The sequence below is a fragment of the Ascaphus truei genome, chromosome 6 (assembly GCF_040206685.1).
Source record: "Ascaphus truei isolate aAscTru1 chromosome 6, aAscTru1.hap1, whole genome shotgun sequence".
Classification (NCBI taxonomy): Eukaryota; Metazoa; Chordata; class Amphibia; order Anura; family Ascaphidae; genus Ascaphus; species Ascaphus truei.
In genome coordinates this window covers 6,786,216-6,813,028 of record NC_134488.1, presented here as the reverse complement: position 1 = coordinate 6,813,028, position 26,813 = coordinate 6,786,216, and the positions used below count along the sequence as shown (strand labels likewise).

The 26,813-nt window shown below is 42.8% G+C and overlaps 1 protein-coding gene across 2 annotated transcripts in view; it reads left to right on the top strand.

Moving 5' to 3' along the window:
• The window catches only part of NFRKB (nuclear factor related to kappaB binding protein), a 48,670-nt gene extending 22,378 nt beyond the window's left edge, over positions 1-26,292 (top strand). For both annotated transcript variants that reach the window (XM_075603340.1, XM_075603341.1), the window contains exons 10-26: positions 875-983; positions 1,342-1,468; positions 4,149-4,214; positions 4,802-4,881; positions 5,235-5,278; positions 6,516-6,576; positions 9,450-9,624; positions 13,288-13,394; positions 13,858-13,981; positions 14,142-14,221; positions 15,151-15,365; positions 15,516-15,786; positions 15,883-16,080; positions 17,041-17,718; positions 22,868-22,974; positions 23,394-23,529; positions 23,865-26,292. In XM_075603340.1, coding sequence (XP_075459455.1) covers positions 875-983; positions 1,342-1,468; positions 4,149-4,214; positions 4,802-4,881; positions 5,235-5,278; positions 6,516-6,576; positions 9,450-9,624; positions 13,288-13,394; positions 13,858-13,981; positions 14,142-14,221; positions 15,151-15,365; positions 15,516-15,786; positions 15,883-16,080; positions 17,041-17,718; positions 22,868-22,974; positions 23,394-23,529; positions 23,865-23,990 — 2,704 coding nt within the window. In that variant the 3' untranslated portion in view covers positions 23,991-26,292. The remainder of the gene's footprint in view (positions 1-874; positions 984-1,341; positions 1,469-4,148; positions 4,215-4,801; positions 4,882-5,234; positions 5,279-6,515; positions 6,577-9,449; positions 9,625-13,287; positions 13,395-13,857; positions 13,982-14,141; positions 14,222-15,150; positions 15,366-15,515; positions 15,787-15,882; positions 16,081-17,040; positions 17,719-22,867; positions 22,975-23,393; positions 23,530-23,864) is intronic.
• The last annotated feature ends 521 nt before the right edge of the window (positions 26,293-26,813 follow it).

The following is a 26,813-nucleotide window of genomic DNA, read 5'->3' as shown; positions in this document are numbered from 1 at the left end:
GGGAGGTGTGGGTAAGATCAGATGTGTATGTCTGGGTTCAGGCTTAGGGGGGATCCACAGCAGCAGGAAGGAGTAGATAGAGGGTGTGAATAGAGGATTTGTGGGGATGTTTTTTATTTAGGGGTAAAGAAGTTGTTGGGAGAGAGGTGTATAAATAATGGTGCAGTGAGGAGTGGGGAAGTTGGAGAGAACAGAAATGTTCACAAAGGAGTGAGGAAACAGTAAACAGAAAATGCAATAGGGAGGGCATAGTGAGATACAGGAGGAGAGACTGGCCAGTTATTGGAGGATAGGAAGAGCACAAATAATCACAGCTATTAGAAAGTAAATTCTCACAGTTATGAAGTTGTTTTGTAGAGTTCGGATCCTCCTCAATCTTCACCTCCAATTTCAACTCCAAGATTAACTCTGCTACAAACTTTGATGTTACACAGCCATATGGCTCACAGCCAAAGTATCCTGCCTTAAGTATGCTAAAACACAGCCACATTGACTAATAATTAAGGGAGGGGTCTGCCTAATCAACAGCCACACCAAATTGTTAATTAAATTTTAGGATCTTGCAAATTGATAGTAGAATCCAGTTCACACATACCAATATTAATACATTTTAAAATCTGTAGCAATTGATAGTAGAATCCAGTTCACACATACCAATATTAATACATTTTAAAATCTGTAGCAATTGATAGTAGAATCCAGTTGAATCACTGTTCTGTTTGCCACTCTCCCTTTAGTTGTCTTTTGAGCTTGGCTTTTTCCATTGTTGCATACACCCCATCTGAGCTGGACTGCTGCACTAACCACTTTCCTCTTGCTTTGTGCTGTGGTTGGATGATGCTTAACTTCTAACATTCTCCCTCCATTACTTCAGACCCATGGAGGATGTGAAGCCGGCTTTGCCCTTTAATGAGATATCGGTGAGCTTCTTCTGCCTCCTCCTGGACATCCTGATGGTGGAGGGTCCATCCAGCCTCCCACTGGTGAGCAATCTGTTGAATACAGACCACTAATGTACATAAAAACAAAAGCAGATTTTTGGCATTGTATACCTATCCCATTTTAGACACGGGACATGCAAGACATCACTCCAATTCATTTGCATTTTCAGTACTTTAGAATTCATTTTTCTGGTCCTGCACTGCTTCTAGTAAGTATCTCAGATGGGTTAAGGAGGACTCGTGCTGACCTGTGTTTCCAAAAGGAAAGATGGTAAAGGTTTATTGCTTCTCTATTCTTTGAATAATGCCCGGCAGGTCTCCTGCTCTGCCCCAGGTAATGGTTTCTTACAGGCATTAAAGACACTAAAGACTTTTCCAACATTCCTTTGCTGTCTTGTAGCTAGAGGATAAGGTGTCCGATTGGCAGTCCTCCCCAGCCAGCACCTTAAACAGCTGGTTCTCTGCAGCCCCAAACTGGTGTGACTTGGTGCACCCTGCACTTCTTTACCTGAGTGGAGAATGCAAAGGTGAGATGTATTGTTCCCATCCTTGAACACTGTAAGAAGAGCCATCATATTAAACCCCACATACGTGGAAATGGATTCTCCAGATATGTTTTCTGAAGTCTAGGTTTGCATTATTGTTTTCATAGACTATTTGCATCAGTTGCTTCCGCTATATTCCATCCCTATAATTTTTGGTATCTTCAAATAATGCAAAATGTATAATACAGTTTAACATCTGAGTAGGTAAATTCTCAGCACACACAATAGTATGGAAGGGTATACCCTTGGGTACTGCAGTGCATTTTTATGGTTGAGGTTCAAAGCAGCATGTCATTTACAATCCTGTTTTATTTTATTTAAAAAAACAAACAAACAAACAGTTGTTTAGCATTAGAGACCACTTTCTGCCCTTTTTTTGAATTAATTTTTTTTTCACTCTTTGCCCATAATGATTTTTAATGCATTAAGTTTCCTTGGTTTGCTATAATAACCATTTAGAAATGCGCAGCACTTCTTCTTTTGAAATGGGCAGGCATATTTGGTGCCCTGAGAAGCCGGATCACAGGAGAACGGGTTGACTGTCGGCTTAGATAATTGCATTGCCGTAAATGTAAGGAACCGCTGCATTTATTAAACCACAATAAACCAGACAAGAGGCAATGCCCCTTTCAGTTCTGTAACGTGTCAAATATAACTGAGGGAAAAACTAAAATGTATTATTTTTTTTCCCCTTTAATAAAGGACTTATAAAATATTCTTCTATATTTAGTATTAAACAAGCATTTAACGAAACCGTGAACTATATAAAAAAAAAAAGATAGTACTTGCAGAGGCTGACAGATTTCCAGTTCGAAGCTCGATGTTGTGGACATGAAACCCTTTCTCGAGCCTTTGTGAGACATTGCACATACTGTTTACTTAGTGTCTCCGTGTGGCGGCTGCCATTATCGCGTCTTTATGGACCACATCGGGGGAAGTGTGTATCTAACCAACCGCCTCCATTGTCATGGAAACTAGACAACCGTATAAACGAAGACTAATTTAACCACAGCACACCCAGCATGCAGAGTATTAAGTGTAAAGAATAATATGAAACAATCCACACGACATACTGTTGATGATGAATTCTGTATGTGTCTTGACAGTTGCTTCCCCAGTAAATTAATCCATAATGTTCGAAAGTTATATAAACATAGATGCTATATACAATAAAAAAATAATAATATATGTATATATTTATCACAAACAAGACAAGAAATAGTCTCAGAAACGAGCACTCCGAATATCCAGTAGAGAAATAAACAAACTTTGTCTTTACTAGTAACATGTTAAAAACATATAAAATCAAACGGGGGGGAGGTGGGACGACCCTCAATAAACACAGTGTGCAAATAGATCAAAACGAACAGGCTAGGTTTACTGCACCATTATCCTAAGTAGGAGTTGGTGCAAGAGATATATTATGCAGACCTAAGGAAAAAGTAATATTTTCCTAGGTACGCACGACCGGCCGGTCAGTAATGTAATAAACAGACCTAAGGACATAATCCAACTACCAATTTTTCAACACATACATCATGCATAACATAAAGAGATGTGAATCACATAATGAGCACACATAAAGGAAATCTCCACGGATATAAGCGAGACAGAAACAGTCTCAATGGCAAAGGATCAGAGGAATTCCCTAACTTGCTATAATGCAGAGAATAAGGTGCAATTGTATCCAGTGAATCCAGAGCTTGAGCAAAACCTCAAGTTGTAATTAGGGGGAAAAAGAGGAACAATGTCCAACCCCACAGGGAAGTCTTGAGTACACAGGAGAAAGAGTTGTATAGTATCTCCATACTTTAGTGCAATGTCTGACTTTAGTGGGGGCTTACGGCGGTGACCCAGACACTTTATCCAGCGTTATATTGGTGTGCGGACCTGTGGACTTTTTCTTTCATGACTTTCACCACCTTAACGGATAAGTATATCTGGAGATACTGTACAACTCTTTCTCCTGTGTACTCAAGACTTCCCTGTGGACAAGTAGATGTCGACCAATAGATAATGGAATAGATTTATCGCTTTATGATAGGAAATAGCACCTGAATTACCTCTCCTGATTCATGCAATGTGGTTTCATACTTTTCCAGATGTTCTTTCCTCCACAGCTCTCTCCTCCTTGAGCAATGGAATGTGATTTCCACCTCTTTGATTATTTTGAATTTCAAAATAGTGTTGCCACTTTTCTCTGTTTTCATTATTCGTACACGTTTTGTAACTGATGTGCAAACGGAGACAGATTTTTGCAAGTTACCAGCTGTAATTTATTGAGTTAAATATGGTACAAAGGAAACTTTTCTACTTTAAGATCAGACAATGCACATCCACTCACCCACAGCGCCCCAGCTAGCAACTCATACATATCACTTACATGTTATTGTCCCGTATTCATATTGCATAATATAGCTTAGTATAATATGGTCACAAAGAGAGGATACCTCTTTATTTTTTATTTCCACGGCTCCTATGTGTTTAGAAAGTGTTACAACAGCTTGTTCTGTTGCATAATTCATACCACGCTTGCAGCATGTACTTTTTTTTGTATGAAATATGAAACGGAGAACTTGTATATCAGAATATTTGGTCCTAATCTTTTTGCCCTTTTAGCAGTTCTACATTTTAATCCCGCTAATTGTCTCTTATGTTTTAGGGGCCTCTTCCAGCTTTGCTCCATTTGTGGATTTCCGGGAGAAGACTCAGCAATGGAAATGCATAGGTAGGTGCTTGCATCCTGTTTATCAGGCCAGCTCTGATATCCACCATTTCCAACCAGGCCTAATAAACCTTTACATCACTGGTCATTCAACCTTTCAACATGCTTGCTGTTCTAATGGCAAGCAGCGTATTGCGGAGCAGTATGTTAAAGTCTAGTGCACCAATTAAAATATTACATTTTATTCTTTGGTAAACCTGTAGAGCCTTTTGTAGACCTGATTTGTGCCCAGGAGAACTAAGAGATGGGGAAGGGCTTGAGAGAGAGCACAAATTTGAGACCTACAGATGCAACCACCAGTATCCGCTCACTTGCCTGGGTAAAAACTAAGGCATCTCACAGTAAATGCCTCAACATTTCTGTGAGATTCCAAATGGCCCATCGGATTATCACAGCAGGGGTCCCTTCGGTCCCATTCAGTTTGATTCAGTTTGAATGGGATTGCAGGGGACCCCCTGCTGTGTTAATCTGATGGGCCATTAGGAATCTCACAGAATGTTGAGGCATTTACTGTGAGATGGCCCCAGATTTTCCAAGGCAAGTGATCAGATACTGGTGGCTGCATCTGTACATTGTATGTTTTCTTGCAGGTTCATCCCAGGACAATGAAAAAGAACTAGTGGCTCTCTTTCACCTCTGGCTAGAGACAAAGGATCAGATGTTTAGCAAGGTAAGAATCAGTTTGGCCAATTTTCAACTATTAAGTGGGGACTGAAAATAAATGCGCGTGTCTGTATATAGGACAATCGTAATGCAACATTCCAAAACATTAGTTTTTTCATTTCATGAACTTGTGGTAACAACTGCTACCATCCGTGTTGCTGTACAGTAATCTTGGCCCAAAAACAGTTGCTATATAACGCAAGGGAATTTTCCTTTTTGATTTCAGGGGCAGGGGGGTGAGATGTAAAAGAGAATTGGGCAGTGTCATTGGGAATAGGTGGATAACTTGTAGGTGTTACTGTATATAGGGAGGTGAAGAAGTGTTCTCACCTTTGATGAGCGTCTCTTATTTCTTGTTAGGATAATGAAGACAGCATTGATGCGAGCACTCCTGTTCCGAGGGTGTAAGTAGGAAAAGAAAACTTCTCTTCACATTCTTATTGGCCCTCCCTACTGCACACCCAACTTGGCAGTGTATTGTATTTACATGATAATAAAGCATAATTAGAATGTGGCGGTGTATTGTATTTACATGATGATAATGCATAATTAAGGTAATTTACAAGTTATGCTTTCATCATATTTCTAAAAGTTAACAGTAGGTCTTTAAGGTCTTTAAATTGGCAAACTACATAAATCTGAGGAGCATTTATTTTCAGGCACCCGTAGGGATGTTTTTCACTCTATACAGTATCCATGGTAGAATAATGCAGGCGTAATAGGGGCTCTCTTTGATTGCTACACATTTATAGTCTTCCAAGGCTCAGGGATACCATGATTGCTTCCACTTAGGTAAAGCTAACTGGCTTTTAATCCAGCTTTACATTATCTGCAATCCTGTAAGCAACTGTACTTCCCCAAGTAAACACGCTCCTACATACAGAACAAAAAAATTGATAGACCGCACTCAAAAGCAATAGTAAATAGCTATGTGCAACAGGAACAAGGAGTACCCAGGCTCTTCCTAGAACAATAACATAACAACTAATGTTCCAGCACTCTCTGACTATTAAGCAGGGGGAGGGCAGTAGGGATGCAACGTTTCGGGGAGAAGACCCCTTCCTCAGGCCCGTTCCCTCAGGTCCAAATAGACCACAAGGTACTTCCCTGCACCCTGTATCCCCAACCAGGCGAGTAACCCCCAAAAATATCGCAAACAATCAATGTGCCAGAGTATGCTCAGTAGCAAAAGTCCAGAAGCCAGCAAGAGAACATGTGCTATGAAGCAAATAAAATGAAAAATCAACCCGTCTTTCTCTGCTTCTCCTGCTGAGAGGGGCTGCTGTTGCCCCAGTACTACCCTCCCCCCTCCTCCTTTTTTTCCCCCTCATTTTTTTTCCCTTCTCTGCTCTTTTTTTCATTTTGTGCTCCCCCTGTCCCTGTTTTCCCCACACCATTTTTTAGGGTCATCTGACACATTACCCGCTTGTGTGACATTTCTCCAAGTTTATTATTGCCGCGTACAGTACTTGCATTAAAATGATCATTCTGGCATTTACCCTGGTTTACGGTTTTGCTTAATAGTCAGAGAGTGCAGGAACATTAGTTGTGTTGCGCTCCTACATATGTTGCTGTTTTATGGTCTTGAGCAATGAAACTTTTGGTGAAAAAGTTACTGACCTATACATTGCTTACTTTCAGGAGGACGGATTACATAGTACGCTCAAGTTCTGGAGAGGAGAAACGTGTTTTCCAGGAGCAGGTAAGAGGAGAGAGAGCTAATTTAACCACTAAATCTAGTCTCGTAAGCATATGTTGGGACTTTGTGTAATCGATTATTGTACACTTAAAAGATGTGGTAATATTTGTTATTTAGTGTGTGTGTGTGTGTGTGTGTGTGTGTGTGTGTGTGTGTGTGTGTGTGTGTGTGTGTGTGTGTGTGTGTGTGTGTTGTCTTCATCTTCGCCAAACCACTGGTGGATGAATGGCTAACCAATTATCTTCCAGGTAATGCGGTTGCAAGCCTCCCTTCTCCCGGTCGCAAACTTTATTTTATGATTTCTTCGTCCCATCTTTCTTTTGGTCGTCGTCATGGTCTTTTGACATCCCTTGGAATTCTGTCAAGTACCATCCTTTTCCAACGATGGTCATTTCTTCTTATAATATGTCCTGCCCACTGCCATTTTTTAATTTTCTTCACACTTCTGATGGTCACAGACATTTTTGTTTGGTTTCAAACCCATTAATTCTTTTCCCTGACTCTGAATTGTTTTCACATTCGGGTCCAGGTTTTTCATCCATGCATGAGCACATCTTTAAGAGGCACAATGGAATGGTCCCTTGTAAGATTGTCTTGTTTCTTCCAGATGCACCAAAGTAATCTTCATTCTCCTATTGCTTTTATTTGAAAGGTTCCTATCCATTGATACTGGCCAAGATAGAGAGTTTTCATTTTCTTCTAGTTCTATTTTATTTAGATCTTTGTAGAGTTGACACATTTGTTGAACGTCACTTTGGTCTTGCTGAGGCGCATATGGAGGCTCATTCTCTTACTTGCTTTGGTGAGTTCTCTGATCTGTTGCAGGAGATCCTCTGTACTCGTGGCAAAAATAAAATGTCTGCAACTTGTAGGTGACACCATTGGTTTTTATTCAATTTTTCTTCCCAATTTAATGTCATGAACAATTCTTCAAGTGTTGCTGTAAAAAACTTTGCTGACATGGTATCTATATGTCACATTCCCTTGTTGATACTTACCTTGCTTGTATATTCATGTAATCTAATGGTTGATGTGGCACTTTCATATTTTTCATTATATCAATGTACTCTTCAACACAACAATTTACGCCCCTTTCTTTTTTTTCGCGGTATTCTTCTTCAACACTTCACTTAAAGCTGCAGACCAAGCAATATCCTACATGTGTCATTTTTTAATAAATCAGTTCTGTACTATGAGTAAACCTTTATTTTTTACAAATTTGAATTACATTTTTAATGTATTATAATGGAACAAGCATTTTTGGTTTCTATAGCAACCATTTACAAAGTAACATCCCCTTCCTCTTCTGAAACCGGCTCTGGCACACCCCTTTGTGAGCCCTTCCCTCACTCTAGCAGTGCACCAATTGTATCTAGTGACTCCCTGGTCACATGATCTTCCCCACAGAACTTTGTCATATTAATATGTAAATGACTTCCACTGACTGCAGAATACTCCCCTGCAGCCATTTAGAGAACAGATCGATCAGCAACTTGGTTAATTACTTATTGTGTGGATTGTGTTAATGGACAAATTAATAAAAAAATAACAGCAGCTGGGACTGCTGCTTTAATGCCTTTAATGCCAGCTGAGAAGCACACAGAATCATATGCTTTTTTTGTAATGTACGAATCCTAAATTGAGTAGTAGATCATACAGCAGGGCCCCGCTTTTCGGCGATCCGCTGATACGGCAGCACCGAGAAGGGGGCCGCCATGTTGAATTTAAAATCGCGCATGCGCAGAACGGGCGGGTGCACCCGGCGCGCATGCGCAGACCGCAGGTCGCACATGCGCAGAACGGCGAAAGTGCCGGTTTGCGCTTGCGCAGCACTGAAAATCGCCGGATCCGCTTTCCGGCGATTTTCACGATACGGTGGACCTCTGGAACGGAACCCGCCGTATACCCAGGGCCCTGCTGTATTCATTACTTCGGGAAATCACTTCTTGTATTACTTGCATGTGTAGCCACTGAAAAATCCTGCATGCTCTCTAGACTGGGTAAAGTCCAAGTCTGTTGCAGCCAATTAGTGAGTATTTTGATAAAAAGTGATTGAAAGTACAGGTGGTCCTCGGTATCCGACAGTCTGGTCTCTGTCGAACGCCTTATCCGACGCCGCATAATGCAGTCCGGTGGATGCATTATCTGACATCGGAACCCCTAACCCGACCTCACCGTCAAGGATTAACATTGACCCGCAGTCCGATGGCGGTTTGTGGCGACGCATTCCGTCGGATAAGTGAGGACCAGCTGTAGACTGATTGGTATGTAGTTCTTGTAGCTTTATTTGCGTACTTGATAGTGAGGATAACTATGGCATTGCTCTGGCATTTTCCTGTTCTTAAACATGTAACAATTTTTTGCAAGGATTTCTCTACTTCTTCCTTGGCTTCTTTCAAGATTTCACTTATTTGCATCTTCTCGGGGGGGCGTTCCTATTCCTCATTGATTTTTATTGCCTTTGCTTGGGGGGGGGGAGTGGGGGCATGTTACTTCATTGGTAGTTTATTCTGGCTCTTCTTCAACTGGAATATGCCATGTGTTCTTGAACAATTTCATTTAGAAAGCCTCAATTTTGTTTAAGTGCACGTTCTTCTATTGTTAATCCTTTGACTCGTTTGAGTGTAATGATTGAGAAGAAACAAATCATAAGGCGTAGCTTTGTCTTCTTTAAGGTGTGTGTCTGTGTGTCTGTGTGTCTGTGTGTCTGTGTGTCTGTGTGTCTGTGAATGAATATATGTGCTGGTGTGGCTCTTTCACATTTGACTTTCTGGAAGCTTCTCAGTTTTTGATTCTTGACTTCCCACTTTGTCTGCCTCCAATTCTGTGCTTTTCAATATGCTCTCCAATTTTCCCCATTGCTCTTGCTTTCTCAGGAGCGGCACCGTTACAGCCAGCCTCACAAGGCCTTTACTTTCCGTATGCATGGCTTTGAGTCAGTAGTGGGTCCCGTCAAAGGTGTGTTCGACAAGGAGACTTCCCTAAACAAAGCTCGTGAGCATTCTCTGCTGCGCTCTGATCGGCCAGCATATGTCACTATACTTTCTCTTGGTAAGTTACTACTTCAGCATGCAAATGTAGACCTTTGTTTCCTCCTTATTGTGTTCTGAATTTGGAACATCCAGGTAGAGATGAGAGAGGTACATAGCAGCAACTTTGGTGTATTGGAAGGGGAAAGGCAAGTCGTGGGTGTCCTTGGCACTAAAATAAGGAAGAGAACTATGCTTAAAACAGAGATCCAAATAATATCCACACCTAGAGAGGGCACAGTGATCAGGGCAGTGGGATGGGAAGCAACTGCTCAGTACATTATCTGACAAAGGAGTGATCAGCAGCTGAAAGGTCATGTATGAGAGTGCATTTAAGCAAATATAACAAAGTAACTGAAGGCTATAACACAATTGGGAAGATCTTTCATAGTAATGTTTTCATGTAAGGTAATAACGGTGTTTTAAAATATCAAGAGGATGAAATATCAATAAAATAATCAAGCCATACCAACTAATGATTTCCTCTGTGTGCTGCTATGCTCGGTGTTCTGCATCTCTCTGCTATCCAACTGTTCCTTCCTGTGATGTCATTTATGGCTCTGCCCGTAAGAGGGACTTTTTGGTAACAGTAAAGGTAGACATATCTACGGTATGCTGCTGGATAAATAATGTGTATTTCTATCATATAGGGACAGTTATCAATTACATTCTATTTAGGCATGCCAGTGTTTTTGTAAAGCTTTTTTACAAAAAAAATTTTTTTTTTTTTACACCCGGATCTTCCCGTGCCATAAATGACATCACCAAAGTGGCAACATTAGAGCTCTGTGTTCTAATTTATTTTTTCAACGTTCACAAACGCAATATTCTTCAAAGTGTGTGTGGATAGATAGTTGTAGAGGTATCTGTACCGTGTTAGCCGAGCTTAATAATAAAAACTGAGTAGACAATACCGTTCTGTGCCTAACGAAAAATGCTTTTATTTGTGTGAGCTTTCGAGATACACTGATCTCTTCTTCTGGCGATGTTACAATGAGTAAAGCAAGCAAAAGGTTTTACTTAAAAACAGTCTCTCTTGGAATGTTATCTGTGACTGAAACCTATCCCTCCCCCTTGTGCAATATGCAATTTATGACTTGAGCTGTTAAATAATCCTTGAATGTAAGTGATGTAAGAGTATGTGTATGTGGCTAAATATACATTTATTAAGCCCCCACAGTGTATACAGCGCTTTATAAAAGGTGTGTGTAGAGTGGAAGTGTATATTAATGGTGGGGGTAGGTGTGGAAATGCAAGAAAGTGTTGCATTACTAAAAGTGTGTGTAGATACTAAGTGGTCTCTATTGGTATATAGGGATAGAATTACATGGAGTATTAGTATGAAACAGCTGTATGAGACAGCTGTATGTGCATACATATAGTGCAGTATGTATAGACATGGCCTTTAGCACTCATGGGAAGAGAGTTCTCTTGTGTCAGTGACTCATGAAACTGCGGTCTCTGTTTAAGCCACCGCTAAGTGTCCCGAACAGTTGCATAAATTTGTAATCATGCAACCGTCTCTCGGTGTTCTAAGATTACCTTTGCGTATGGCCACCTTCAGATCGTTCATTTTATGGTCAGTGATAGAAATGTTCGCCAACAGGACTTTCTCTTGTTCCGCGTGTAGTGCTGTGGCGATGCAGATTCATTCTCTTGTTTAGCCCCTGTCCCGTCTCACCTATGTAGTAGCAGCCTCCTGGGCATTTCATGCACCTGATGAGGTACACGACATTGCTGGAGGAACAGGTGAACCTTCCTCTGATTTGTACTCCAGATTCCTGTGTGGTATTTGTATTGTGCCCGCTGTGTGGAGCATTGTGCAGCTTTGCATCTTGCGTCCTGGCATGGTTTGGTCCTGCATTCAATTGTACTGTTGAATACTTTACTCCTCACAATCATTTTCTTGAGATTACGAGGTTCTCTGTATGATAATGGGGATTATCATATCTATCTATCCAATCTATCATTTTATTTTTAAAAGGTGTGTTAATATGTTTAAAGTTATGCCCTTTGAAGTTGATTCTTTGCATAGGACACAGTAGTAATTTCAATATATGTGTCGGTAGGAATAACGCACTAGGCATTTAATTTTTTTATTTGATGGCTGTCACGGAATGGTGGGTGGCTCTGCTCATCGGCCTGTTATATTGAGTTTTTTTTAGAAAGACCCAGTAAGGATAGTACCTTGGCACCATGGACTGCAATGGAATTCTGTACTGTCCACAGGCACTGCTCAAAAATAACAATCCTGGTCTAAACTCACTAGGAGGTAGCGTTGCAACCAACCAGGCTATGATGGGGAACCCATCCAAGACCTTGCTCTTATACAGGGGCAACCTCTCGCTTTTCCTGTTAACCAAAGACTTGCACAGTGAGTCAGACCCACTTTGAATACCAGTGTGTAATTTCTGGGGTCAATGAGACCTTTTGTAAACCCTCAGGATATGAGACTCCCAGAAATCCCACTGGCACACACAGGGTTGACAAAATTATAAAATGCACTGAGCATAACTAAATTGGGAGTTAGCCACGGAGCACATCAGTTAGTCAGGCAAACAAGCTATTAAACTAACTACAGTACAAAAAGGAATACAATACAGACAACGTGTTAAAATACAAAGGTGACACAAACAAAGAACCTAGCACTTGAACGTATAGGTGAACTTGGAGAGGGTTAGTCCGTGGAGAGCAGAGGGGTCCTGTACTTGGGAAAAAAAAGCAGGCAGCAAGTAAAATACAGTGGTCAAACGAGATGTCGCATGGAGGCTTAATACACCGCAACGGCTGTGTTTTCCAGATTAAGTCTGAAGGTTTCTCTATGTGCAGGCACTTTTAAATCTCCCGTCTTCATAGTGAAACCTTGACATTTGCGTTTTTGGCCAATCAACAGCCGGATTGTAACTGGACCAATCTTGCTCGATAGAGGAGCTTGCCTTGGCCAATTTCACGGCCTGGGTTTCCTGCAGCAGCCTTTCACAGGGTTACTAATGGTATGATGGGTCATAAATCCAGAGCAGGGATATTGTAGTGCTATTGCGCGGAAGGGGTTACTAATCCACGTAAGGAGAGGCACCTGGTCGGCTTCAAGGAGAGGAAGCTGCAGCAGAGAAAGGCACCATTTGGGCAAGGTTTGACACCATAGCCAGACTGAGGAAGCCCTGCAGGAGGGGGGTTGGCAGCCACGTGGAGTGTGCCCCCTGAGGCCTATAATGTGTAACATGTATACATTCTACCAAAAAGAGCTGTGCATTATTTTACATTTTTTACATATGTTTCTTTCCTTAAATGAATGTATCTGATGGTGCCAAAGAGGCAGCAGGCTGGGCTTAACCTTTATTTAGGTGGAGCCTCTTTTCCATCACAACGTTTATTTTTCTTCACTGTTATAACTCTCACTGATATTACATCACCTTTACTTGACTACTGTGGTCATATGACCGGCCATTACAGATGTTAAGGACGAGTTTGTTTGATAGCACATGGTTAAAAATGTCTTTAGGCATTTTCCAAATTACTGAATGTCAATCTGTTGTTTATAATTTTCTTACTTTTTCAAATACCATTCTCTGTAAATGAACAAATCTGTGTTGAAAAAGTTGTGTAGGAACCATGTCAACCTCTGATTTGTGCTCTGCCCCTGTCTATTTCACTTGCCCTCATTCCTTGTTCCTTTTGCCATCAGTTCGAGATGCTGCTGCCCGTCTGCCTAATGGAGAGGGGACACGTGCCGAAATCTGTGAGCTACTGAAAGATTCCCAGTTCCTGGCCCCTGATGTCACTAGCGCCCAGGTAGGAGAAAGTGTGCGCTAGTTTTAGCGTGGGCTGAAAATAATTGAGTCATTCAAATATCAGTGTCGATGTCAATATTTTTAATCACTTGTGTCAGCTGATTTGTTGTTGCATTGCGATAAAATGCAGTAAAGGACTCTTCCCCAATCCGGAAAGAGTTCATGGTATATTCTCCTGACAGGCGGATAGATGGAACAATGTTCATGTACTGAATCCATTTTGTGTACCCTCCTCATCACGGTCAGCAGAGTAGTATTCAATATTAGGAATACTTCTTCCAAGCGCACATGTGGATATCACATGCCACATGTTGCCAGTTTTAATCTCCATAGGATAGACTTATAGCTGTAAAGGCAGTTTAGCGTGACTCTTTTTAATGTATGCACTGGATGGCCCAGGAGAGGCTGCTATGTCTAGAGATACCTTTGTGACACATTTTAAGTCTATGCTCTGGTGTGTCCAGGTTACCACAGTGGTGAGCGGAGCACTGGACAGACTGCATTATGAGAAAGATCCCTGTGTGAAGTATGATATTGGACGTAAACTGTGGATCTATCTCCATCGGGATCGCAGTGAAGAGGAGTTTGGTGAGAAACCCATATACTGTATTAAAAACTCAATTTTTCCTTTCAACATTTATAGTGTATGCCATTTACTGCCTCTGTTTCTTTGTCATTGAATGTTCACATTATCACCTGATGTTGCAGCAGAAGCGGTTTGTTTAATTTTATCTTCTCGCATCTTTAGAAAAAATTCACCAAGCTCAGGCAGCAGCTGCAAAGGCTAAAAAAGCCCTCCAGCAGAAGCCAAAGCCTCCAGCCAAGATGGTATGTTTTAGCTGCTTCTCCCCTGTCTGACCAACTTATTTGCCTTGCACAGCAGCTAGGTCATGATCTGATATACACATTGTGCCAAACTGCTTCCTCGGGTTGCTCTGCCGTCTGTCTGGCCTCACTATGACAAACTTTCTGAGTAACCAGATACAGGGCACCTACCACAATGTTGGTTTCCTCAAGCTTCTGTCTGCTTTATTAGTTCCTGGTAGTGGGATTGCAAGACTTTAAATGAAATACAAAATAAAGTCCTTCTCGACTTAGCACTAACTTAAACAAATGATGTCCCTTACTAACGTGGGAGGCTTATCCGCTTTCCAACAACATACAAATAAAGACGTCAAAATAACACACAAGAAGGAAGTTTCTTTACTGTTCAGGGGGAAGGTTCTCCCCTTTGTCTGCCTCCAGGCTCTTTGAGAGAAAGAGACAGCAGGAACGCAGCCTTAAATACCTGCTTTCCCAATTAGCAGAGCTTGTGCGAGAAAAGAGAGAGCAACAGTTAACTCTGGCCTGGATTTCCCATCCACCAGTTTCAGTAACTGAAGGCTGTAATTTCTGGCCTAAATAGGATAGAAACTGCCTAGTAACTTGGGAGCTCTATGTATCCCATTTAGCACCTTTCCCTGGTTTGTCACATGTTAAGTATATTACATTTTGAGAGAGAAAATCTTTGAAACGGTTTTAATGCAAGTGTTTTATCTACACCATGTAAAGGGCTGATATTTTATCCACTTCCCACTTTTCGCATCATCGTTCTGTTATAAGAAACCTACTGCGTTCACTTCTCTGTACTTTTTGATTGTAGTGACATCTCCAGGTTGCCTTGTTGCAGTGTAAGTTAAATTACTGTGCTTGAGAGGGCAAACAAACTAAATGTACAAACACTGAGTGTATTATTAACAGGCGTTGTACTCTTACAGAAGTCCAGTAGCAAGGAGTGCTCCATAAAGCTCAGCGGAACCCCAGAAGCAGGGCAGCTCAACCTGAATGACTCCAGCATGCCTCCAACACCCGGAACTCCAGGAACCCCCACCACGCCGGTACTGCAGACCACACCAATGTCGCCATCAACATCTGCAACTGTCAGTAAAATGGTTGCTAACACTGTAGCAGAGCCCCCCAAACCCAGCCAAAGGTAAGACCTCTCAGGAATCTAGTTCCTCTCATCCCCGACCCCCTCCACACTTTCTATCTCTGCATTTGTTTTTCACTTTTGTCCCTCTTCCTCTTTAAAAAAAAAAAAATATATATATATATTTTTTTTAATTGTATGTTGTCTTCCCAGTGTTCTCCTGGTATCTTCTCCCACCATGCCACAGCTGAGCACTTTGCTGTCTGCATCTGCGACCAGTCAGACAACAGCAGTGACCCAGACGTCTGGACGGACCACCACTCTCTCATCAGCCTCTGGGATTCCCCAAGTGCGAATAGTGACTGCTTCTGCAGGTGTCCCTGTTGCAACTCAACCATCTGGTGTTGTGACCCAGCCTCTGTCCCCGGTAGTATCCCACATCAGACTGCCTGTCACAGCCACACCCACCAAGGGGTTAACGCAAGTAAGATGGCAACATTGAACATGTGTGACAATAGTTCCCTCTGCTGTGTCAGTATCTCAAACTCTGTCTGTTCTTCCAATCTTTCTGCTCAATTAGCTGGTAACAATGCCAATGAAGGGACAGACTGGTGTTGGTATTCCTCGCCCTGGGACCTCACTATCCACTCATGGGGGCATCACAGTGACTGCACTGAGCTCTTCTGGTGGAGCTGCCTCCAAGCCAGCAGTCAGCTCTCCTGGAAACTCAGCTCCTACTATTCTCCACAGCATCACTGGGCAGAGCATCATCAAACAGGTAATGGTGGTTGGTGAGACGGTGGGTGTAACTTTTACATGCAGAAGTTCAGTAACCCTGAGGGACCTCACTGTGTAAAGCAACATGAAAGGGAACACATGTATCTGCTTTTCATTGTTATGAAAACTGGATAAATGCTATCTTGTGTGCATTTTCTTTGGAGTCTATCAATATCTGCAACACTGCATGACCGCTTGAAATTGCCTTGTCCATTACACCTTTTAGGCCAAAGTGGTCTAACTGGTTGTGAATAAGTGATGGTAGACATCTCAAAAGATCCTTGGGGCACCGGGATGTAGTCTTAGATCAAGTGATAATAGGTCTGTCCAATGAGTTCCTTTGATATCTTTTTTTCCTTTTAGTAGTTTGTTTCAGGCCCTCTGGGCAAAGGGGCAGTTTTACAAAGTGGTGTCAAGCCTTAAAGTGCCCCATGACTTGGCATCATTTGGCTATAGGCCCATTCTTGTTACACTGTACCAGAAAACATATGTTGTCAGCAGGTGTCTTGTGGCATAGCACTTTCTTAGTTAATATGGGCCCTAATGTCTGACATTATCTACAATTATATTGTTGTATTTATTTCTCGATTTTTGCTTTGCCATTTCTAAAAAGAAATAAAAGAACCATAAATGGAATTGCCGTATTTTAAAATGTGAATTTTATTGTTGATCAACACAATTGTGTGTGAAAAGCAAAAGCTAAGAGTTAAAACAGATATAATGTATAAATGTACATCTGTAATGTAGTATGGTATACAAAATTAATCAATATTACAAAGAATATTGCTTAGGTATGTCATTATTTAGGTAAAGAACGTGGAGAGATGTCTGTAATGGTTTTCAGAAACCGTAAATCTTCTACTTTTGACACCTTCACACCAATGTATTTTTTGATTAGCTATAAAACCCCCATACACAAATACATGCGTGTCTTCTAAAATTCAGTTTCCCTCATGACCAGGTGGCACTCTCCGGGCAGCTAGGAATGAAAACACAGTCTGGTTCAAGTCTCCCTCTTTCCACAACCAATTTTCGTATCCAGGGTAAAGACGTGCTACGTCTCCCTCCTTCTTCCATCACCACAGATGCCAAGGGCCAAACCATCCTGCGCATCACACCTGACATGATGGCGACGCTAGCAAAATCACAAGTCACTGCTGTCAAACTGTCACAGGAACTATTTTCTGCTGTTCCTGCAGGTAGCTCTGGCAAGGGACTTTTACATTTGGCTTCCAGTCCCTCATCATCTTCTCTTCCAGCTACTGTGAAGGTCACTCCAGAGATTAAACCAACGGAACAAAGCAGCTCTGGTTTCAGACTGATGCCAGCTCTGGGGGTCACCGTAGCTGATCAGAAAGGTAAAGCAACCACTGCTGGTGAAACTAAACCAACCACCACAATCCGGATAGTACAAGGACTTGGTGTAATGCCTTCCAAGGCTGCAGTAACACAGAGCATCACTGTCTCTGCCAAACCTGTCCCAGTCGCTTCCTCCACTGTGCTCAGTCCTGTCCATACAGCCACAACAGTAAGCCTTCCGACCATAAACCGCACTGGAGCAAAGCCTTCACCAGCAGGTGTCACCATTGGAGCTGGGGCTGCCACAGTACGACAAATTCCTGTATGTACATCACAGCAGGTGAGCAGGGAACATTTTGTTCATATAGCCTAGGGAATGCCCCCATGCTAAAGTGCTAACCACTTAAGCGTAAGGTAATTTGGTTAGTTTTTCCATTCTCGTGCTTTGAGTACTTCATATTCCTTATTTAAGTGTTCATGGAAAGGGTGTGTGTATGTGATGACTAATTATGAATCTCTATGCAACATAATTAGCTTGGTCAAACAAACACATCAATAATTGAGGCTAATTCCTATGTGAAGAGTTTTTGTGCTACCAGGGAGGTGGGCAGACCTCCCCTTGCGCGTGGCAGTCTCCCGGGCGATGTGCGAACATCCCAGTACTGGGCTGCAGGAGATTGGGGGAGACTGCCGGGGGCGTGGCGAATGAGTTACGAAGCTGGTTCATCCTCATTGACCGAACCAGCTCACGTGACGCTGATTTCACGCTACTGCAGCCGGAAAGACAATTTCACTTGTCTTGGCGAAATGTCGGAGGTGCAACTTGGCCGCCAGGAGGAGCATTTTGCACGAGAATGTCCCGCTTGTGTGCACGCAGGTCGCAACGCCGGCACCCTGAGCGCAGCCTCATGGAGGAGGAAGATAGAACTGTGGTACTACTCACTCAATAGTGCTATATACATATATTATGCAGCCTTAGACCATCTCTGTATTATATACCAGTACTGACTCAGTCGGTCTCTTAACATAATGCATACCTCTCAATACGTGCTCGCTGTGCCTCGTACGATCAATATATATTCAGGTCTATGATATTGTGTCACGATTGAGCACAGGTCTTCATATATCTGGCCCTGATTGTGGTTGTAGCACAGATCTTTTAGATTAGCGGTGTGCAAACTAGGTAACACGCCCCCCTGGGGGGCGCAAGCGGCGAAACCTGGTGCCTGCAGGCCGGCAGACACAAAAACATGCTGTGCGCGGGCGGGCGGGCAGCGATTTTGCCAGAAGCAGAGAGAAAAGCAGTTGGTGACTGCAATTTCTTTTTCAGCCATTAGGTGGTGCTGTGCTGCACAGCTCATGAGCTCCTCCTTTGCGCTTGTGTGTGTGTGCACGCGTGCGCGTCATGGCTGTGAGAGACATATTGGGGGGGAAGGGAAGACACCTTGGAGGGAGAGAGAGAGAGAGAGAGAGAGAGAGAGAGAGAGAGACACTGGGGGAGAGAGCGAGAGACACTGGGGGGAGGGAGTGAGAGAGAGACACTGGGGGGGAAGGGAGTGAGAGAGAGACACTGGGGGGGGAGGGAGCGAGAGAGAGACACTGGGGGGCGGGGAGGGAGAGAGAGAGACACTGGTGGGGGGGAGCGAGAGAGAGACTGTGGGGGGGGAGCGAGACACTGGGGGGGGAGAGGGAGCGAGAGACTGGGGGGGAGGGAGCGAGAGAGAGACACTGGGGGGGGGGGGGAGAGCGAGAGTGACACTGGGGGGGAGGGAGCGACATACACGCGAACACACTGGCTGGAGGGAGAGTGGGGGAGGGAGGGAGAGAGAGACGCCCTGGGGAGGGAAAGAGAGACGCCCTGGGGAGGGAAAGAGAGAAGCCGTGGGGAGGAAGAGACTGGGGAAGAGGAGTGTGAGACTGGAAGAAGGGAGAGAGGTCCTGATGTGGCGGGGAGAGAGAGATCAATAATACAGCATAAGTGGGGACGCTATTAGACAAATATCATAATATTTATTTTTAGTTATGTAATTTGTGTTATAAATACTTATTTTGATGTGTCCCGGTTTTTACTTTGGAAAATCTGGTCACCCTAGCTGGCGGCCAACATCATGGTGTGCGCGGGGGCTGCGAATGTACGGCGGCTGAAGAGAAATGGCTCCAAAGAGGCCAGGGGAGGAGCACGGCCCGGCGCAGTGACATCAAAGCCGCTGCAGGTCTGCCCGGCACGTGGAGTGATTGATGTTGCAGCTGCAGCTTTGCTGTGTCTGCTGCTGCTGGGGGAGAGGGGAGGGAAGTTCTGGCGGGGGAGGAGGTGGTTCCACTTTCAGACTAATGAGCTGCACACCCCCTGGTAGCAGGGCCTTCCTGCACCTGGAGGAGAAAGAGCAGCAACCTGCCTCATGATCACCTATCCCCAGGGAGCTCTAGCAAGACCAGGAAGAGAACGGAGCGCCTCCTCCCCTCCCCCCCTCCCCCCCCCCCCCCCCCCCCCCAGCTAAACGGAGGGATGAAGGTCACGCAGAGATGGCAAAATTGAGGGGCTTGGGAGGAGAAGTTTTGGGGGATTGAGGGTTATTCTTTGGGTCAGGGGGGGTCACTTGGGAGTATTGATCAGCAGGGAAGATCCATCAGTACCCCCCTTGAGTTTGGTTATGGGGATCCCGGATCCCTGGGCAACATTTAAAACGGAAATAAATACATAATACAAAATACTGATGGGTAGGAGTGGATGACACTGGGGAAAGCAAATGGAAGGGGAAAAAAAGGGAGGGAGAGGGAAGGGCGGTAGCAAAATGGTGGATGAATGCCCCCTCAAATGGATTGCCTTTGTGCACCAGAAAAAAACATATTACCAGATGCCAGCCAACACTAACATAAACAGTGATCCAATGCTAGTATACTGCCTGCGCGCACGCCTGCAGGAGATTGTAGCCACGTGGCGGACGCGTCACAAAGCTGGTTCGCCCTCATTGGCTGAACCAGCTCACGTACGCTGACGTCATGTGATTTTGATTACATCAGGCAGGGGGTGGGCGAGAAATTTCATGGATGAAAAGTGGGGCTCGGCATCAAATGTTTGCTCACCCCTGTTTTAGATTATAACTGGCACCAGCAGCTATTAATATAGCCAGTCTCCACTATCGGGATTAAACATCTGACAACCTGAACTTTAAGTGCCAAACTTAAAAAAATCTAAAATAGTGCTACCTATCTGAGACCTGCATGGATGTGCATCACCTCCTCCGAGCACACGTAAACGAACTATCGAACGTAGCTGTTACTCGCAAACTGACTCCCCATCTCGGGCTAGGATAGTGTGCTCTTCGGTTAATAAACTGTGTATGTGACAGACATATATGGGTGTCAATCTGGGATTGTGTATACATACCCGGCTCTGATCCGAATGACAGCACAGATCTTTCTGAGCATGATCGGCTGCTATTAATATAGCCAAGTTCTATCAGGATATTAACATCTGACAGATGACCTGAACCTTTAGTGCCAAACTTTAAAGTTATAAAAAATAGTGCTGCCTGTCAGACTTGCACGGATGTGTACAGCCGCCTCCGAGCACACACATACGGACTCTTGAACATAGCATTACCTGCAAACTGATTCTCTATCTAGAGCTATGACAGTGTGCTCCTTTGTCAATAAACTACGTGTATATGAGTGACTGAATCCTTGACACACTATCTCTCAGTAGTACACTACAGATGTATATGGATGTCAATTTGGGATCGTGTATACATACCCGGCTTTGATCCGAATGACAGCACAGGCCCTTCTAAAAGGATTGTTATCGACAGCTATTAATATTGCAAGTATCAATTATCAGGGCACAATATTTGATGCCCTGACTTTTCAAGTGCAACATGTTAAGGCACCATCATAGACTACAATGGTCTCTTGATTTCTTAAAGATTTCAGAATCATCTGTAATTCCAACCTTGCTGTGGTCATTGTAGCCATCACTTACAGCCTAGCAAATAGCTTTCAACATAAGGGATTCACTTTGCTTCAATATGACAAGCATGTGGAATTCCGTTTAAATTCATAGCACTATACTAAGACCTATTATTCAATTCTCTGCACCCACGGGATAAAACTCCATTATTTAGTATCATTATACAGTAGAAGGACCTTGCACACAGTGTATTCATAGAGACAATTGGTTACACATCAGTTTATTTGTTGATAGTGCTGTATAACCTCAGGGAGCTTTACCAGGTATTCCTTTTCAAACCCCCAACAAGGGACTTATAACTACAAGCCATTTTTCTTGTGACACACACACACACACAGACACACGTGTGTGTATATATATATATATATATATATATATATATATATATATATATATATATATATAAACAAACAAAAGAACAAGGCTGCGCCTCTGCTAATGGTTTGCTTATATACAGTGGAACTAGCTGGAATAGTTCAACACTGTATAAATTGGTACAATGATAATTCTATGGAATATCTAACATAAAAATTAAAATGTAAAATGAAAAAATATATAATAAAAATAGCAATGAAACCTGTAAACCATAAGAATAATAAACAATTAATACTGCGAATATATGTATCCGAAAATGGAAAAAGAGTGTAAAAACCAGTCCTCAGAAAAGTCCAATAGATGGTAAGTTCTGGTGTAGAGGGTCTCCGGCTGCTCTCAAAGTGGACAAACCACATCCACAGGGAATCTAAAAGAAAAGGGGGAAGAGAGAGCGCACGCCCATAGCGTAAAATTGTAAAATTTAATGAGGGGGAGGGGAAAGAGGGCTAAGAATTGCACTTACAAAGGTACAATAATAACAAGCATATTGTGATATATAATCACCACCATCCGGTCAGATTCTGCAGTATCTTAGTCTTTGCAGTCCCAGGATGACGTCCCAATCAATGTCCAGGGTAGATGATCTCCTCTCTGCCTGTATTGGAGTCCTCTAAAGCAGCTCCGAGATTGGAAGCCTCTGCAGCAATCACGCGGATCAGTAAGTCCCAGAGCGCGGTGATGACGTCAATGTCAATGCGTCTGACGTAATGACGCTCCCTGACGCGTTTCGTCACTCAACGGGTGACTTTCTCAAAGGGAAGTCAGGAGAGGGGAAAGGTCCGGTATTTTATACCCAGTCCAATGACCATAATGATTTAAAACACACCCCTCTCTCAACTGAAAGAATCTGACCGGATGGTGGTGATTATATATCACAATATGCTTGTTATTATTGTACCTTTGTAAGTGCAATTCTTATCCCCCTTTCCCCTCCCCCTCATTAAATTTTACAATTTGCTTCTGGGCTGCTTCTTTTCCATTAGTTTGCCCACCTCCCTGGTAGCACACAAACTCTAACAATAACATACAAGTTGGAGCGAGGTTACTCTCTTTTTTGATGCATTCATTCCTATCGAGCTTTAAGATGAAAGAGCATTAGTGTGTCAAATATCAACAAACAATATTAATTTCTCCCCCTTTCCTTCAGGGTAAACTACCTGCACGTATCACTGTGCCACTATCTGTACTCAGCCAGCCCATGAAAGGGAAAGGTGTGATGAATTCTCCACTCATCAAGGGAAACCTTGGAGCAAAGTAAGTAACAGAGAAGCCGAAGGTTTGGGATTTAAGTTAGAGGTCGCGGCAATGGGAAAGTAATTTAACGATGCTTCCCTCAATGAAAGGACAGACATTATAAGAAAGATAAAATGCTTACCTTATTCATTGTTTTTATTTTATCATTATACGTTTTTTTTTAAAATATAGGCAATTATATATTTTTTGTAATGTGTAGTGTCTGAAGCAGATGCTGTTCATTGTTCCATGTTTACGGCCATTCATCTTTGACACTCCTTTATTGCTAATAAATCTCAATGAACCTTGTCACTTTGAGAAAAATGCTTCTTTGGTTGTCCTTAAGTGTTATTGGGCTGCTGCGTCATCATGGTACAGATGGGTTCAGGGAAGTTTCTTTATATATCTTCCTACGTATAATGGGTTTGGTTTCTCTTTAGCATTGGTGGATTGGGCCGAAATATCATCCTAACGACTATGCCAGCTGGGACCAAACTGATAGCTGGTAACAAGCCTGTGAGTTTCCTGACCGCACAGCAACTACAGCAGCTCCAGCAACAGGGTCAGACTACGCAGGTATGAACCACATAAAGGCAAATCCTGATCAGGTTTGAAACAAGTGCGCTGAGGGACAATATTTCAGGTAGTTAATGATCTAGGACAGACCATCTTTTGTTTAATTACTCTCAGAACTAGCGAGGTCGCTATTGCACTAAATGTGTTTGGCACTGATGGAGTTCAGAGGAAGATTGCTATGAACAATAAGCTTATAACAAATATTTCATTTCTGGAGCCTTATTGTTACATGATTTCCAGGAGGCAATTTTGAATAGAAGTGAAGTGAATTACAGTATATGTGCTTATTTTAATTAGAGAGATCAATAAGGTTCTCTCTTCCTTCCCTCTGACAGGTGCGTATACAAACTGTCCCAGCTTCACACCTCCAACGGGGCCCATCGCCTGCGTCCTCGAAAGCAGTCTCCACTGTTGTTGTGACAACAACTCCCCCTCCTAAAAAGACCCAGGAACCACAGTGAATGCTATCTCACATCCTGGAGGATCCAGACATCGTGCAAGAAGCTGTGAATTTCGGGTGACATTTGTGTGATGGTAATCCCAGTGGGTTACCATGCACTATCCTTGTTATTACGGCAATTACTTGATGCCCTACAACTAAAAACACCAACAGACATTGTGTCAATTCATTGATGCATAAAGTGCCAGCAGGACAAACACACAGCTAGTACTTTGTCAGTAAGAAGTGCCCTGTCACCCCTATTTTCATTTTATTTTTGTGATGCCTTGGTGTTCACGAGGATAGCAGTCTGTTCTGGTCTTTGGTTTCACGCCCACAATTCCGACATGGGCATTTCTGCAAAGGTCAACCTTGTTCCCTGTGCGGAGAAGCAGGTTTAGCTACAGGCTATGCTGCTTTGTGGTATTGCTCGTGGCTGCCTCCCCTGTGCTGACTGGTCCAGTTGTGCTAGAATTCTGCTTAAAATATACATAGAGCAAAATCATTTTATATTCTTGGTGAGTGAATCTTCCTTTGTAGTAGCAATGAATGTGTTGTTTTCTGTATGGGTTTAATATATATGCCTTTTGGTCCAAAGTGTTAAATATAACATATTTCTGAGTAAATAACAATTTGGTCTAATTTGAATATTGAACAATTGTAAGCCTGAGATATTCGCAGGAAGAGATACGGTATTAGCACTTAATATTAGAGTTAACACAGAGGCCTATTCATTAAACTCTGATATTGGCAGTGCACATCGCCTGAAAAATGGCATGCAGTTAGACCCGATTCAAAATGTCATTTTTGATGTTTTCATTAAGAATTATCTGTGTTTAAAAATGTATAGGTTTTGACATCCTTTAACCCTTTGAGTGCCAGGCTGCAGCACCAGCATGTCACCACCTCTCCGGGAACGTCACAGCGACGTCACTAATTTGAATGGTAGAAAAGACGTTCTTCTAGCATTTCTGTTCAGGCTGATCGTGATCTCCCCAAGGAAATGAGCTGAAACCCATTACTTGGCCGTATCTAATTACGTGGTTGCTATGCTACGTGGTTAAAGCGGCCTTCCACGCTGTACATTCTTCTGAAGGGGGGACAATCCGGTAATAGCTCTGGCACTGGGTAGAATGTGTCCACTAGACACAAAATGGTGGTGGGACCAGACCTTGCAGTCAATAGGAAAGCCGTCATGGCTTTCTATTGGCGATCCCATGACTATAATGTTCGGCCATATGTTTGTTTTTTGTGCCAAATATCTCCTGAGGTTCCTCGAAATGTAGAGGGACCATGGATGAGATGGGGAGACCTCCCAATTCCGGTGAGGGTAAAAAAGAAGTCTCTATCCACTGAATACCATAGCGGTTAGGAAGGCATTGCCATTCAATGGTTCACCCTGCCCATTCAGGAGCATAACCTCCTATCCCACCACAGCTAACCCTGCCCCTAACACACCTAGCCTCACTCTACCCCTGGCTTACGGGTGTTTTCGATGAACTTGGCTAAACTGTGTAGATCATGGTACTAAAAAGGAACGAAACAAAAACAAACAAAAAAAAACCTGTTCGCTAAACCTTTCTGAACTGAATTAAAGGTTCAATAACCCCCTTTGTACTTTTAGACCAGGGGTGTGCAAACTTTTTAGTCTGTGACCCCCGCCGCTCGTGCCCCCTCCCCCTTACCTGTTCGCCGGCGTTTTCTGACGTCATGTGACATCGCGTTACGCGTCGCCTAAAGCCGCTGGAGACCAGGTAATGGACCTACAGAGGCCTCGCACGTGCTCCCCCTGCATTTAATTTAAATGCTTTGGGGAAGAGCGCGGGACCTCTGAGTGCCGCACAGCCCAGCTTTAGACCTTCTCAAAGAGAGCCTACATAGCCTCATTTGCACTAATGGGGTGAAGAAAAATGTACTTGCCCTATCCATATTAATGTCCTCCATGAGGCTGTAGGGTACACAAGCCTCAAACTAATCCATAAATGAATGCAAATGAGTATCAACAGTGGCCTGATCTAAAATCTGATGGCCTGTGGCAATATATTGCCAACGATCAATCATCCTCTTTGTTGGTTTTGAAATCGCTCTTAATAAAATAAAAATATCTCCATCTTTTTGATAATTTTCTTCATAACGGAACGAAAATGAATGAGTCGTGTTTAAAGAAACACTTCCCATACAGAAAAGACCCTATTGATGGTGCACAACAGACCTATTAGTTTATATTATATGCAGGTCTGGGAATGCACACATTAACGTCTGTTAAAAAATGTAAATCTTTATTATTGTATCAAAAATAATGAAAATAAACTTTCTAAGAAGTAGATCTGTAAACCATGTTTTCTTTAAAGTCCTAAAGACCTAAAAGCGGACCAGTGCTGACAGTGTTTGAGTATTGCTGATGCACAAAATGTAAGAAATAAATAAATGGGTGATAGCTCAGAATGCTGGTTAGCAGATACTACACCGGGGAGAGCCTGCTGAGCCAGATATTCCGTTTTTAGTATTGGTGTCAGTGGGAGCAGTACCTGTATGCTAAGTATTCATAGCAGTGACACCAATAGTGTTTCCTTCTATGTAAATGGGAGTGGTTTTCACATGAATACAGCTACCATAAGCTGAGTCACTACTACTCATGGTGTCTGCTCTCTGCTTGTTATTGTTTCTGGCAGGACACAGTGCGCATATTAACTCTGTGCCACTTACCACAGAACCACTCTACTAATTGTGTGGTACTCCATACATATTGTACACACACCTGCTCCAAAAGAGACCACAAAATATGTGGATCCAATAACTTGCTCTGACATCAATATCTGACGCTCTGGTTATACACATAATGTAT